Consider the following 16,873-nt stretch of genomic DNA (forward strand, 5'->3'; position numbering starts at 1 on the left):
GTCTAAGACCAACATAACAGAAAAGAGAGTACGCCCAGATGCTGGGCACTAGAACCACACCAAGCCCGAGGCAATTCGTTTTCCACTTGCAGGGTTGTCATGACTGTTAATAAGATTTTGTGTCGGCGATCACCATCACCATTCACATGTGATCACTTGTTTGACGCCCACCATTTTCTCTGATTGCTTTGCTATCTTGTCTTCCATCTTACAAGTTGAGGCCCCCTTTTTTATAAGTAACTCTACCATTACTTAAATAACAAATGATTTCTTACAGTTGGATAACACAATAAATAGTACTCAATCCAATCATGTGTTGAAACAAACAACATTCCATTCCTACAATCACCTTAAATTCTACCCAATCCCTGGACAAAAACAACATATCTCAAAATGAATGGCAAACTACCCAATCCCAATAGACAGAAAATAAATGTTTATTCCTTTTCTAGCAATAGAGAAGTACTACCAGAGAAATAAAATAACCATATACTATGAGTCTATAATGTATCCTTTAATTTGAGAAAAGGCTAAACACTCAAAATCATATATCAATCATATTTTTCAACTATAAGACTCAAATCTAAAACATTTTAAGAGATTAAATTCATTATTATTCAAATCAATAACTTGTTGATCACGATATATATATATATATATATATATATATATATATATATATATATATATATATATATATGAGTAAATTATATAAACATTTTCTCAAGTTTAAACATATTACACGTGCATAATATATTATATGTGCATCTCCTCTCTTAAAATGTATTTCTTTTATATTTTTTTTACCGAATCCGTTAATTAATGCTATTAATGTATTTGTGAAAGTTTAAAATCAATCTTGGTAGTTCTAAAATTTCTCATTTCATTACTCCTTCACATGTTCTGAAACCCCCAAATTAGAAACCTCTTAAATGTGTTTTACTAGAATTTGAGTTTTCTCTCAGGTTCGATGGGCACCATCTTTGTCTTTTAGGATTTTGATGACCACCGTATGTTTACTTGGGTTAAAAGTATATTTTTCTGCTGATTTGTCCATAGTGGTGTTTGGTTTCTGCTAACTATAAGACAAATTGTAATTTGCGTCAAAATATGAAACATTCAATATAAAAGAAAACGAAACTCACGATCTACTATCAATAACTCTCAAGAACGCATGAAGAAATTGAACAAGGATGTGAAAAAATTGTTTTGACTAGCAGAAATCAAATAAAAATCAACAAAGACATGAAAACCCCCTAAAATTAATCGGGTTATTTTTTTTCTTTTCAAATATCACATGTTGATTTGAGTTTTCATACTTGAAAAGGATCTGATTATATTTTGAAATCCTTGTCTTCGACACGTGGACGATATTAATCGAAAAAGCAAACCAAATCATTCATGCTTTTTCTTATCTTAGCTAACTCTCACCGCCACCCAATCATCTCTAAACGCGTGTACTTTGAGAATCCGAGGCCTTTCCCTAGCCTTTAGCACGTTTAAAAGGACAAACTCAGGCTCAGCCGTCCATTTCCCTCGTCACAGATCCAACGGTTAGGACGCAATCCGTTCTAGGCCATCTATAACACCCAATACGAACTCTCCACGTGGCGCTATACTAATATGCGAAACCGTTTCCTTCTACCCTGGGTTTGGTTTGTTAGAGCAATCGTTTTAGGTTTCCCTCCTTTCCTTCCTTCATCGTCACCATCTCCAAGACAACACGAGATTTGTTATTTTTGAGGTTAGGTTAGGTGGCTCACTCCTTTCCTCGCCTGTGGACGTGGACGCTTCTTTCAACCACAATTTCCATTTCTAATGTGAAAAATTAGCATCAATTTAATTTATTGTTTTCCATGTCCTCCTTCCTTTACCTGATCCCAATTATTACAACTCAATACTGTGTTCTAATCTAAGACTTGGTCGTCTTTTACATCTTTATTAGAATATTGAGTTAATTGGATCCAATCATTCCTTGGTACCTTCTATTTTCAATACCCAATTCAGTTAGAATTCACGTACCTAAAGGATCCAAACATTTCACTGTGGATTTCTTGAGCCCCGTCGTACCTTTACTGGGACCCTAATAACTGTTCACTTTATGATCTACACTATTACACATAATTGTGGAAAAAGTTTCTTTTTTTAGTGGTTATTGGTTTTTATATGCATGATTTGGGAGCTACTATGCCTGTGGGAATGGATTTTCCTCCTCCGTTTACTATGTTAGAGGACAAAGACAGTGCATTTGTGGTGGATGATCAGAAATCAGGGGATATAAAACCAATGACAAAGGGTAAGCCTCCACGCCATGCTTCGGGTTTGAGGCACAGCGTTAGCACCACCAGATTGCTGGCTGTAGCAGATTTGGTAAGTTTGTCATCTTCATCAACTATGTCTTTGTAGACTTGGATGTTTTTGTTAATCTTTTTGTTTCGACAATTTCTTGATATCACTGTCCTTTGTTGCTAGCTACTATTTTTAGTTGGTCTTTTATCTCCTTTCTCTGTCGCCCTTATAATTGTGTAGTTTTCTTGTAATGCTTTAGTCAATATTTATGATTCATCTTGCAGAACTAATATGAACTTACATGATGTGAAGATTTGATATTCTTTCCAACTGCTTCTGGAACTTCACTTCAATTTTAACACTTATATAATTCTTCTTGTCCCTTTGTCATAGTAACTTGGAAAGCGTTGATCATCTAATTTTGTCTGTTTTCTCCCTTCTTTAAGAGTTTGGATGTGGGGGTTACTGGGAGCAAGTCATCTTCTGAAGAAAAGACGGAGTTTCTACCAATATTTCGGTCAGGAAGCTGCGCCGAAAGAGGACCTAAACAATATATGGAAGACGAACACATATGTATAGATAATCTTATTCAGCATATAGGTCCTGCTTCAACTATTCCTTTACCTGGAGCTTTTTATGGGGTTCGTATATATTTTGTTTTTGTTTTTGTTTTTGTTTTACCTGACTTTTTATAGTTTTACATACATTTGCTATGACGATATAGTTTGATTTCCATTAATACACATGGCTTACAAGTTACTTGGAAACATTTGTTCTTCCACTCCTCTGGAATTAGGACCATATGCTTGATCAGAAAGTTTGTGTTCTATAACCACTGTTATGAATCCAACCTTTCTTGGCTCCTATAATATTATGGCTGATGTTTGATATCCATTAAAATTTGACACAGCTGAAAATTAGTTCAAAGGAGTTATATAGATTAGAGTATAAATATATTTTTTTTTGTCTGGGAGATACTGTTATATTCCGTTTATTTTGTTGCTCGTCTAGGGTGTTTCAGACTCTATTTTTTGTTTGCATGTTAAGTTCAACAATTGATTAACTTCTACTCACTGTTCAGGTGTTTGATGGTCATGGGGGTACAGATGCGGCTTTGTTCATACGAAATAACATCCTCAGATTCATAGTTGAGGACTCCCATTTTCCAACTTGTGTGGGGGAGGCAATTACAAGTGCGTTTCTAAAAGCCGATTTTGCATTTGCAGATTCTAGTTCGCTTGATATCTCTTCTGGCACCACTGCTTTAACTGCCCTTGTATTTGGAAGGTAATCAACTTCCACTATGATTGTATTAGTCTCCATGATTCAGTATCAACTTCACTAATTATGGCAAGTATCAGTTGCCTTCCTAGCATATTTGGTTTTTAGATCCTAAAATTTATAAATGGAAGTTGGTACATTTGTACATATAGCCATCCTAGCAGCATCCAACAACATTGTATTGTAGTGGCTTTTATTTGTTTAATCATAGTAATTTATATGGGAAAAAAATTTCCAGGATCTGACTTTTTTAAAGTGAGTAATTCACTTTAAAGGATAAAGTAAGTAATCTTCATCATCATTATTACGTACACAGACATAATTAATCATTAATGTTTTAGAACTTAGATATCAAAGACTGAGATTACTTACTTTATCCTTATTATAAAGAAACCAAATCCAAAATTTTAAGAAACTATGGAAGTGATTTTTTTTCCTCTTTGGAGATGAAAGGCAAAAAGTTAGGGGAAGAAATTAATGAGTTATCAACATGCATTTTATTATCCCATGTGGAGACTGCAAATGCACCTAGTTGCTTGATTTCTTATTGGCTATCTTTCTCAATTTGTGAAATTTCATCGTTTTGACAGGACCATGATAGTTGCCAATGCTGGGGATTGTCGAGCTGTACTGGGGAGGCGAGGTAGAGCAATTGAGATGTCAAAAGACCAGAAGCCAGATTGCATTTCGGAGAGGCTAAGGATTGAGAAACTTGGTGGAGTGGTATACGATGGATACTTGAATGGCCAGTTATCTGTTTCCCGTGCCTTAGGAGACTGGCACATGAAGGGTTCCAAGGGTTCTGCCTGCCCCTTGAGTGCTGAGCCAGAGCTGCAGGAAATCAACCTGACCGAGGATGATGAGTTCTTGATTATGGGCTGCGACGGCCTATGGGATGTAATGAGTAACCAATGTGCTGTAACCATGGCAAGGAAAGAATTGATGATACATAATGATCCTCAAAGGTGTTCTAGAGAGCTGGTCAGAGAGGCTCTTAAGCGTAACTCGTGCGATAATTTGACAGTTATCGTGATATGTTTCTCCCCAGATCCTCCTCCTAGGATAGAGACACCTCCTTCTCGAGTCAGGAGGAGTATATCAGCAGAAGGCCTCAATTTACTTAAGGATGTATTGGACTGTTAGTGTTAGCTCGTGATGGTTGTTTTGAGGTTTAGAAAGGATGGATATTGTTGTGCGTATAAAATTATTATCGATTATTGATGTCGAGGTTGCTGGAGCCACTGCTGTCCCATACATTTCAACCTTATTTTATTTGTTCACCTTTGACCTTCCTAACATAACTTGGAACTGTTTTGTTGTACATAGCATTTCATTAGTTTCTTCACTTTCATGAATTATATTATCCGATAGTTGCGATTCCTTTCCTCTCAAGAACGGTATAATTCAAGTGAGAAATACGCGATAGGTGGACATAATGTTTTCCACTTTTATTCTCTTCACAAAAGGAATAAAGGTGGTTGGTGGTAAGATTGTGGAAAGCTTTCACCAGTAAAAGGTGATAGGTATACTCCGACAGTGAACACCAGATTAACAAACACAGAATAACTTTCGAATCTTAGACAATAATCCGGAAATTTTCAGTTTAATAGAAATGTGTTGATCTCGGATATGGATGAAACATTTTCGCAAATCGCAGTATGCCCAGCAATATCCAATTTATAGTCAAGATGAATATTTATAGAAGGCTACTGGTAATATTCAACATCAGACAAAGGCATTTCTGTAATGTTGTATAAGGCCATCTCCAACTGTGGTTAAAAATGACAACCTATTATGAATTTTAATCATTGAAACTTGCTAATGTGACTGTCAAGTGTAAAATCATTTCTTATATAACTGAGTCTATAACATTAAAATATTATTTTGCATTACAGAACCAGCAAAAAAGAAAAAACAATGTAAGATGTGGAGTCCATTGTAGGAGTTATTTTAAGATTGGAAGGTTCTAACATTATGTTCTATATAGCGTAAGGTCCACTAAAACACAAGTTAAAGAACCCATAGATGAATTGTCCACTGGTGAGGTATCTTGTCTATGTATCTATTATTTAACAGTAGACGCGTAATATCTCTCTGAATTACTAGGAAAAACTAAGTATTTATAAAATACAAAGCAAAACAAGATTTTTGAGCGCTGGGCACAACCCTTAATAATTACTATCAATTTTGGGATCCATTCTGTCAATAGTTAATTGCCCAAAAAGCTGATATTTTCAGCCACCCTAACATCCATGGTTTTAGAGCTCTCCATCATGTCCATCGTCATCAACCTCTGCGGCATATGATACACTGCATGAATATAGCCATTTCTAGTCATCTCCATATACTATGAATTTAATGTAAATGAATTTTGAGACTTCGGAAGATTAAATGAAAATTCTAAGATTTAAAGCTAATAATGAGAGTATAAAAACATCATTTCTTTTATTATTATCCGAAAATCAATAATAATACGTTCACCATCACTAACAACCCTGTTTACATTAACAATTAGTAAAGTGTTGCACATATTCAGCTCTCAAAGGGAGTGTAACTATAGGACACTACAATTTTAAGCCATGGTTATTAATCACATAGCAGCGTGTAATGGCTAACTCTGAAAATGCTATAGCAGGATGACCACTATTTTAAACATTATAAATTTATAATAGAAACTAAATAATTTATACTAAATGAAACAAAACAAAAAACCCAAAATTCAAGAAATTCAAGATAAATAATAAGTCAGTTCACACACACAATAACCATCAATCTAGGAGCAACAAGAATATTATAATGAAATCAGAAGATGGAAGATAATGGTGAAAATAACAGAAAAAGAACACAACAAATTGGATAAAAAATTAGCATAGCATAATGTGAACGAGGTGGGAAGTCTAAAGGAAGAATGGAACATAGGATAAAAAATAGTCCAACGATGTGTGAAGGAGTAGAGGTCAAAACAGATAATTTTTTGTGAAATATTTTACCCAAGAAAAACCCAAACAATGATGTTACAGGGGTGAAAATGGATTTTTAAGCCTATGTAACAGTAGTGCCACTATGGCGGGTGAAAAGCTGCTATTTTGGCCACAATGGCCCCTATTGAAAACCACTTGGCCATTTCAATCCAATCGTGATCAGGGCTGCTCCGCTCCACTATATCCTGCTATAGCATGCTGTTGAAAGCTATGATTTAACCATTTCTTAGAGGATGGAAGTGTATTTCATTTCACTCTTTGAAAATTGATTTGAATGTCCAATGGCAGGTGGTTGTAGTGTATCTTTACCGACTATATGTGACATTTCAGATCCTTGGAGGAGGCATATATGTTTATTTCACTATACACAATAACAATGTAACTTGCCAAATGGATGTAGGGAGATTCTCGGGATAGTAGCAACAACTTTGTAAAGCAAGTGCAAAACTGTCCTACATGGGTTGAAGGTCTTCTATGATACACTCAAACTCATTCCTATATACTAGGAGGATAGGCCAGAAGGAAGGTCACTTCAGTAAATGCTAAAAGCATGTTAGAATGTTCACAATCAATAAACAACAATATTATCTTTAGAACATACAACCTGATTGGACACCCATGATTTTAGAACATGAACTCAACAAATATGTCTTGGCTTATCAAGCAGACCAATACGTTAAGATTAAATTCCTACAATTATTTTCGAAGTTACCTCATTTGACTGCAATGCTTGCTCAAATCTTGACAAAGAACTTTGCTCACACCTCCCACTTTAACAGATCCTTTTTTGATCAATTCAGCAAACTGCAAGATTTGAATCATTTGAAAAAAGAAAAAAAATCATTGCCATATAATGCAGATGAACATGTATACATTAAATGCTGAAAAATCAGAACATAAAAATCACCTCATCCTCTGTTTCTTCAAGTAACCTGGTCATAGTGCATAGATGGTTAGTGCACAAATGAAGTACTCAAATTTTAATAATCACTTGTTGCAAAAGATAAAGGCAAAGCTTTGATGGTATAATATCCCTGTTATAAAATATAATTAGAGTAAAGGCATAAAACTAGTGCCTCTTACCTTCCACAATAAGAAGATATATCTTTTGAATATGCCCGAGCTTCTTGCTTATCTGTCAAGAGAAGAATTTAGAATAGAGTATTTGTTAAGAAAACTAGGATGAGAATTAAAATAAAAAACACTCTAAATTTTTATTTGCTAGAGCATTAAAAAAAAGAGAAGCAGATAAGTAAAATGCTAAACATGAGAATAGCCATCACAATGCAACAAACTGAAATATTTCACAGGTTAGTTTGACATAGTAAGATGTCAGCAATAGTCATCAAAGAATACATGCCACATCATGAAATAAGGACTTCAAAACAAGACATGTGTATCCTAGGTGACAAATTTATAAATTTAACATGCAAAAATCTCAGAAAACGTGACTCTAAAATACTTTATTAATCCAATTAAATTGCAGTTATCTTTCCAGTTATTCAAGACAGGCATATAAAATGCTAAATAAAATATATATTCTTATCCTGTACGTGTAAATTTTTGTATTAGTTACAATTTAACACTCTTATTCTTTCTTCCACTCTTATCCAGTATGGTTGAAAAACCCATCTAGAAATATATGGGCAGGTCAGCAAACATAAGGAGAAATGGCATGGAGTCAAGTATGCTAAATCTATACTGGATGAAATAGAGTGCGTACTTGTTGTGAGGTTATCCCAGCTATCCACTTTGAACCATTCATAGGTATTTGTATCTATCTGCAAAAATAGATGGAAATAGAATGTCAATGACACCCACTCTGGAATATCTAAATATGCAGCAGAAGCAAAGGGGCAAAGAAGTGGTAGTAGATAAAGAAGTATGATGCATTTATAACTAAAATACCATACAGAAATGCAAACTGTAACACAACAAATAGCTACAAGTTAAGAAACTGGAACAGTGAAGAAGAAGAAATGTAAAGTATATAACTAAGCACCTTGAGTGTATAATCTTGCATCTTTTCGCAAAGGCCATCAAGAAGTTCAACGACTCTTAGTTCGCTAACTCTGTATATTGCACAAAAACAACAGTTTCGGAGTTATGCAGTCATTAGATGTTAGTAACTAAGTAGAACAAATGCATTTGTCTTCGAGAGATCAACAACATACGGAGATGTAATTATAATTGTTTTGAAGAAATCAGATGACCAAATGTTTCAGTGTTGAATTCTGAAAATGAAAAAGTAGAGGATTCAGTTGCCTACCATACTATTCAGTTCAACAATTTTCAATGTTAATTTTCTAATCCACTTCAGGAGCCAAAACCAAAAAGTAGCTTCATCTAAGACCGTCCGTCCAATTGAAGGGAACATAGTGTCTTCCCATTCGATTACATCATTTTGCATCATATAGTCGTAATTAAGAGAGGTGTTGGAGTTGAAGAAGGTACCTGTAATCGATTAGCTTTCCTTCACGCTGGCCTTTGGAGTCTAAGCGATGGCGCATATCCAAGTGATTTCGTGGCCTCTCCTGCGGAAACGCAATGTCTCAAAATGGATCATAAATGAAGCATGATCGAAGAATTGAAATAAATAAATAAAGACGTTACAGTGGAAAGCCCAATCTCTAGCTCCTCCTGCAACCACAATATATAAAATCAACAATAAGATTAAATGGATCTATTAGTTTAGGAGTTTGATTCGGCAATAGCATATATATATAGAGGGAGAGAGAGAGACCGCGACGGCTTTGCAGGCGGCACATTTGTCATCAACGGCATCAGATAGCATAGATAACATTCCGACGACGAGTGTGAGTGTGAAGAGACACATATACAACATTGACATCGACATCGACATCGTCTTCCCTCAGTTCCTGTTTCGCTAGTTAGTAATTACTACTAGATAGCCTTTGCAGGTAAACACCCTCTCTCTGTAGACTTCTCCGCGTTTATTAATACATTTTTTTTCGGTACAGTTCTTTTTTTTTATTATTATTAGAATTACTCTATATTTTCTTACAACTTTATTCTTCCTATTAATTCTCTCGCCCTTTCTAATATAATAATAGCTATAGAGCACTTATTGTATTTTCGAGATATTAAATTGTTTATTTTTTATAAAATAATAAGAAAATTGTAGGATTGTTTCAAAGAAGAAAAAGAAAAATTGTAGGATGATTATATATTGTTTTTACTAACCACAATCCACAATCTTGATTCAATTCGGTAAGATAACTATGAAAAACTCTCCCTGACCATTCATGCGCTGGATCATATTACTCTTTCACTTGGGTAAGATAACTATGGAAAAATCTCAAACAATCTTGTGTGTCTTATAATATCAGATTTATTCCAAATTATGGTGGTTTCTTCAGGATAAATATGGAAATTTTGTTTCGGGATTTTATTAATCTAAATTTGGGTTCATGTAGTATCTTGATGGTTGAACTTTAGGGCATTTTTCACAAACTTACATTTGCTCAGGCAAGAAGTTTTTGTCGTATTGAGGTTCAATCGGATTCTTAAGTGGTTATTAATCTTTTAATTTGGTGAAAGATTATAGTCTCTCGTCCTTATTATTCTTTGGCCAAGAGTATTCATGATATTTATTATTTTGAAAGGAGTATCATTTGAACGCAAGTTTTCCATGAGGCAAACTAAGTCTTTAAGTTAGTTTCATATGTTCGATATAGCACAATAATTTATTTGTAGTACTCGCAGAGTGAATATAGTTTGTATCTCCTTTCCTATAAACTAGTTTTTGTACCCATCCAAAGCAACATTTTTTTTAATTATTATTTAAGAACTATTTATAATATAGATTAAAGAAATAATGTTATGCTATATTGTACCGGTATATCCAATATATTTGACGAAACAAAGCAAGTGTATTTATCCAAAAAGTAGATGCGCAGCCAACAAAAAATTAAGGTATTTGTCTCATTTTAATATAAAAATTAATTTTATGAGAATTAATTAATTTATATAAATACAAATAAGAAATAAACATGAAAACAAAACAATTAGAAAAATATTCATAAGTCTTTCTTGTAAAACAATAAGAAACTTGAATTTGGCCAGCATAATTTTTCTTATGTTATTCTAAAGTATAAATTCTACTTGAAATAATTGACATTAAAAAATCTCTCAAACAAATATGTATATTGAAAGTTATTGTAACAAATGAAGTTTTTTCAAAATTTGGATCCTAATCGTGATTTTTAATTTCACATTCATTTTTTCTTAAAATAGTCAAATTAAAAAAGAATACATTTATCATTATGAGAAGCAAGCATTGTTGTAATACAACATATCAATTCAAGCAAAAGTTAATTAATGACGAAACAAAACTACAATACTAATAGAATAGGGAGAAAAAGCTAATCACACCAAAATTTATTACGCATGAATCAACAACGACGACATCATATCATATGTTTAAGCATTTGTTACTCTTTTCATGCTCGACATCTGCACATATGTGGAATGCTAAAAAGTCTTAGTCGATTGATCAAATCATGTTAAAAAAAAAGTAATGTAAAAAATATGCATCAGTTTAGTTAATAAATAAAAGTTTATACAATGTAAATTCTAAAACTAACATCTAAAATAGACAACATATATAAATAAATAGTAATGTTGCATAGATGTTCTTCTATTTCAAGTAAACAAGAACGCAAAATCATATACGGTTCCATCATTACATCATTTTTTACTGAGCGTGAAATCTTTTTTAATCACCTAAACCTATTAATTGACTACCATTGCTTTAGTCATCAAAAACTTATTTCTACTTTGCAAGAATAAAGCACATTATAATCTTTGTCGTTAGTCTGAGTAGAGTCAAATAGATTTCTACAAATAATTATATTATATGAAATCTTGAATGACCCACATAAAAAAAAACATGATAGATTAATTCACAATCAGATTATAAAACATCCTTAGTTTATATCAACCTGTATGATAAAAGGTCGTTCTTTGATCAAGTTTACATTCCTCTATGTTTGTTTTCTTTAACATCATACAATGATAGTATCCTATTCAGTTTTGGCTTGAACTCATTCAAAAAAAGTGACTCAATATTTTCATAATGTTGTTCAAAAAAATAAAGAAAAGAAGACACAATATTACTTGTAGAATTTATTTTGGATAAATAAAAAAAGAAAATACTTATTGATTTTTGTGTATGATGAAAAAACTTCCTTTAATTCTCTTATGTAAAACCATTTGTCATTTGTTTTTTATATTTCAGGATTAAACAATAAATTTTGTTCAAATGATTTCTAAAGAAATTTTCAAGTTGGCTAATTTATAAGAAAGAATAATAAGGACTCATTTTTAAGAAATAACACCAACCTTTAAACACCAATTGATCATGACTCATGACTCTTAAAATTCCAATTTGGTTATCTTAAAAATTACAATTTTGAAGCATATATCATATTCTTCTCCCTAAAACACACCCCTTTGCTCCTCCTCGGGGCCTCTTATATCTTCTAGTTTGTATATTGTTCCTTTTCGACCATTTCAAAAAAATAATAATTAAGATTATTGTAATTTTGACCATTTTTTTAAGGTTTGATTAACATTTTCCTACATATATAGTCGTTCTATTGTTGTTGTGCATTTTGCAAAGAAGATGAATAGGATGGCCACACTCCCTCCTCCGATGCTCCCTGATGATTTGATCGTGAATATTCTGTCGAGGCTGCGTGTGAGATCTCTGATGCGTTCCAAATGTGTCTGTAAGTCATGGCTTTCTTTAATATCCGATCCTCAGTTTGTGAAATCTCATTCTGGCCTAGCAGAAGCCACACCCACTCACCTTCTTCTGAAATCCTCCAACAATCCTCAATTTAATTGCATAGACATAGAGGCATCACTTCACGATGATGGTGATTCTACGAAAGTAATCTTTAATATTCCACCTCCGTCATCCGCTTCCGGACCTGTAAGCAGGGTAGATATCGTGGGTTCTTGCAGAGGATTTATACTCTTAGCCTATGTGTACGCAGATTTCTTCTATTTTGTCATATGGAATCCACCAACCGGTTTCCATAAACGAATTGACAATGTGTCGTCAACCGGTGACTGCGTTGAACGTGTATTTCGCATTGGGTATGACAACTTTGCACTTTTGTTTGGCATTGGGTATGACTCGTCAACTGATGACTACGTGGTGGTAATCGTAACGGTGTCATTGCCATTGCCATTGCGCATCACAAGTAGACGTTGGTCCGCGAAGGTCTTTTGTTTCTCTCTGAGAACCAATCTATGGAGTTTCACCGAGGGTACTGCTCAGCCTTATATTGGGATGCAGTCCAGTCCCGGGTGCTCTTGAATGGGTCTCTTCATTGGTTGGTGGTTAAATCCGACGGTAATCGTTGCCTGGTTATTGCATTTGATGTGACGGAAAGGATATCTTTTAGGAGTTTTCAGTGCCAGAAAGTATAGCCAATGGATTGGACTATAAAACCTATCATTTGATGGTGATGAGAGGATTTCTGTGTATCTGTTTCATGAGTTTCATGACTGTATTGTGGATCATGAAAGATTACAAAGTCAAGTCGTCTTGGACCAAGTCATTCGTTATGTCTACTAGTTATTGTCCTGTTCGCTATCCCTTTTTCCCGATATGCTTCACAAAAAATGGTCAAATATTGGGATCAACTTAATAACAAAGGGGAGTTGCTCGAGTCTCGCACATTTGGACCGGAGATAGACAGTTTTCCTTTGCCGAAATGGACAGATTTGGTTTATTACAATGTGGCGTGTTTAGAGAGAATTTGCTATCACTCCCCCTCGAGGACTCCGAGAAACCAAGTGAAGATGAACAACAAATATAATGCATGTAATGAGTGTTCTTCAATCCTTTTTCACAATTTTATTATTATCCAACACGCACAACTGAAAATGTGAAGTTATCATGATATACTATTTGATTCCTTAGCCTATATCCTGCACTCCCCTTCCTAGTGAAGACTCAAAATTAAGTTAACAAATTCCTGGTTGGAGTTAGTACATGGCTACATGCTTATTTAGCATCTTAATCTTTTTTCCTCTTGATATCATCAATATGTTGTGTGGTTTTCAGGTTGAAGCTCTACTTAGAGGTTACTGTGCTGTTACTCATTTTGATTTGAAGTCATGGAGCTAACAGAAGGGGTTGAAACTAATCAAGTTGTTAGGCTTGTTGCCTTGGAGAGTAGGGCCTGACCTGAGATGTCTTGGCAGTGCTGGTGCCTTAGCGTACAAGTTCAAAAACTGTGAATCAATATAGTTTTGATTTAATGAATCAAATAGTTTGAATTTGTATTAATTAAGGCACAGACTCTTCTTCAATTCTATTCATGTACAATTAGTTTTGATTTAATGAATCAACATATGTTAACATCATCACTTGTGGAAAGTGGAAACTACTTTCATTATTATACTGCTCTTATGAACAGGTGCAGTTGCCTTATTGCAGTTTCATTTGCTTTGCAGAGAGCAAGCTTTTTTGATAAAAATTGAGTAGCTAAATTTGGAGTTGTATATTGAGTTTGTTAAAACAAGAAAACATAACCACAGAAACTACAGGGATTTGTGCTCGGAAATGCTTTAGGTACTTTAGGAAATTCAGGGACCTTAGGTATCTCGGGCACATTAAGCAACTGAGGCTTAGACAATTCTGGGACTTTAGGATGCTCAAAGTTTTTGGCAATTCGGAGACCTTAGGCAGCTCAGGTACTTCAGGCATTTCTGGGACCTTAGGCAGCTATGGTTTTGGCAATTCAGGAACCTTAGGTATTAGACTCAAGCAATTCAAGAACCTTAGGCATTTCTAGCTTTGGTAATTCAGGAACTTTTGGTGGAGGTGGCAGCTCAGGTTTGGGAAGTTGCGGCACTTCTGGCTTTGACAACGGTGATTCTAGAAGATTGTGTGCTCCGACAACTGTTGTGTGATGACTGCTTGCAGACAATAATGTTAGAGCCACAAATGAAAAAATCACTGTTGACAAACTGTAAGTAGCCATGGTTGAATACAAGAACTTTCAAGAGGATCAATAAGAGTTGGATATCTTGGCAAGTGTTTAGATATGTTTTGTGAATGTGTACTGCAGATGTTGTATGTGGGACTTTTATAGACAAAACTGTACCAAATTTGCCGAAACCAACTTACCACCTTTGCCTTCAATGCCAAATCTGCCTCTCTCTCTCTCTCTCTCTCTCTCTCTCTCTATATATATATATATATATATATATATATATTCATGTGTAGGATAACGAATATCCTTACATATTTTTTGTGTTATTTGTGTTTTGTATCGTTGTTGTGGGGTATGATATACAAGTCTGGTCAGTTTAGTTTCCATATCTTTTAATTTCGTTAGATAATTTATAGCAAGAGTGTCCTATTTTATTTTTTTTTTTCTGGCATATTAATATCATATACCATACTTTTCAAGTTCTTACAGATCTTAATTGAGTAAAATTTGACTATATGTAAATTCATTGCACGAACACGAATTATAGCATTTCAACTGATCTTCATAACTTACATATATATTAATATGATATTAGATAGTACAGAGAAATAAAAAGTTTTTGGAGGGAAAAATTTTCTTCATTGTAAAATTTTGAGAGACAAAAAAAATGCAATTAAGCCTTTTAATATTATATTTACTTATCTTTGTTTTTACATTTTATTAATTATTTAAGGAATGAATTGAAATATTTTGTACTTTAACATGATTTATAAAATATCATGGATAAAAAAATAATAAATAGGGATTAATAAAGAAAAAGTGAGATTTTCTCTTCGTTAAGGAACATTTTGCGTGAATAGCCCCCCTCACCGAAAGTCTTTTTTAAAAAAAAAATATAATTTTGAAATTGTTATCTGTGTTCATATTCAACTTAAAACATTCTTAAGAATATTTTATGAATATGCTGAAAAATTTTCTCCACTTCATACAAAATTCGTGTTCTAATATTTTATGATTCAAACTGAGTTGTATAAGTAAGCCTAAAAAGCATAAGGTAGATACTCTCTAATTTTAACCTCATTTCATCATCTCATGAGTATTGATATCCTTGCAGACACAAAAATTTGGTTTGCATAGGTCCTTCAGAGATTCAATATTTCATTCCTTTTTTTTTTAGGTATTCCATATTTTACTCTAAATAGTCTTTTTGAGTTTTTTTTTAGTAGAGACTAGGAATCCTTTACTGAAAGTAATTATACATGAGTGGGATAAAATGATTATACACTACAAAAATTTATCTTTAAATATTTAAGATAATTGTATGTATAGGAGTCAAATCTTATAATTGATTCACAAATTCAATAATATCTTTTAGTTCTGTTATTGAACAAAGATAAAATATAATTTTTGGGAGATAAAATATATTATATAAGATATGAAATTATTATAATCATAATAATTAGTTTTTAAGTTAACGTCTATTATCCTCTAAAATATGTTTTAGAACTTGTAACATTTTCAACGATTGTTGTTTAACGAATTGTTTATATTTAGACATTGTTACTTACTAATTTTTATTATCGAAGGTAATTTATGTGTCAGGTTAGATTTTTTAAAATAATATCTTTTGTCATTCAAGAATCATCATTTAAGAGAAGTTATTCAAGAATTACTTAAAATTATATCATTAAAGTAAATATCTGTATAAGTTGTTTAACTATGATATGATGATTATTAAAGATCAATTAACATGAGATAAACAATTTTAAATTAATTGTTTGAATTATATTAATCAGAAATGCTCTTAGAATGATGAATTAAAAGAAAATTACCTTAATAAATACTGAAAACATCTTTATCTTCCTCCTAATTCCATTTTCACCATTGGCCACTTGTGGTTGTCTTTGGGCCCAAACTCATCCATTAGCAAGTCTCTTGTAGAGCATAGCGTGGTCCAGTATGTCACATTGCCATCAAACCATATTGGGGATCCTTTTTATGTTATGTTTGGGTTTTCCTATCTTGTCATTTAGGTCACTCTTTTTTTTTTTTTCATTCAGATTTTTTCAATAATTAATTTGTTGATGTAGTAATTACTCACTATGAATAAAAAGGATAAAAAAAATAATGACCGTGGTACATGGCTAAACGCCAAAAGATTCTTCCTCAAACCGCAGTAAGCTTGAAACGTGGCATAATAAATCACACACATGGGGAATTGAATGCCGAGTTAACAGTTATTATTACATGACATTTTCATTGCAGGGCATGTTAGTAGGCATATAATTGGGGATAAAAAAGGAAAAAAGAAAGTTAAAAAAGATTAGCAGCATAATAACAATAATA

The 16,873-nt window shown here is 33.3% G+C and overlaps 3 protein-coding genes and 1 pseudogene across 3 annotated transcripts; 2 read left to right on the forward strand and 2 right to left on the reverse strand.

Moving 5' to 3' along the window:
* Positions 1-1,413: 1,413 nt before the first annotated feature.
* Positions 1,414-4,891, forward strand: LOC100778015 (probable protein phosphatase 2C 27). The gene is made up of 4 exons (XM_003527246.5): positions 1,414-2,370; positions 2,736-2,930; positions 3,371-3,576; positions 4,161-4,891. The coding sequence occupies exons 1-4, from the start codon at positions 2,167-2,169 to the stop codon at positions 4,711-4,713; spliced, it is 1,158 nt and encodes a 385-aa protein (XP_003527294.1). The 5' UTR covers positions 1,414-2,166; the 3' UTR covers positions 4,714-4,891.
* Positions 4,892-5,515: 624 nt separating this feature from the next.
* On the reverse strand, positions 5,516-9,517 carry LOC100781382 (protein canopy-1). Its single transcript, XM_003527253.5, has 9 exons — positions 9,295-9,517; positions 9,165-9,191; positions 9,006-9,085; positions 8,554-8,623; positions 8,275-8,332; positions 7,635-7,686; positions 7,459-7,483; positions 7,264-7,355; positions 5,516-5,880 (listed from the first exon to the last, which is right to left on the reverse strand). Exons 1-9 carry the CDS (start codon positions 9,412-9,414, stop codon positions 5,829-5,831), a joined length of 576 nt encoding a protein of 191 aa, XP_003527301.1. The 5' UTR covers positions 9,415-9,517; the 3' UTR covers positions 5,516-5,828.
* A 2,690-nt stretch (positions 9,518-12,207) lies between these two features.
* On the forward strand, positions 12,208-12,900 carry LOC102664615 (F-box/kelch-repeat protein At3g23880). Its single transcript, XM_026128711.1, has one exon. It carries the CDS (start codon positions 12,208-12,210, stop codon positions 12,898-12,900), a length of 693 nt encoding a protein of 230 aa, XP_025984496.1.
* A 1,204-nt stretch (positions 12,901-14,104) lies between these two features.
* LOC113001849 (protein PELPK1-like) lies at positions 14,105-14,575 on the reverse strand (annotated as a pseudogene).
* Positions 14,576-16,873: the final 2,298 nt, after the last annotated feature.

This window comes from Glycine max, chromosome 6 (assembly GCF_000004515.6).
Source record: "Glycine max cultivar Williams 82 chromosome 6, Glycine_max_v4.0, whole genome shotgun sequence".
Classification (NCBI taxonomy): domain Eukaryota; kingdom Viridiplantae; phylum Streptophyta; class Magnoliopsida; order Fabales; family Fabaceae; genus Glycine; species Glycine max.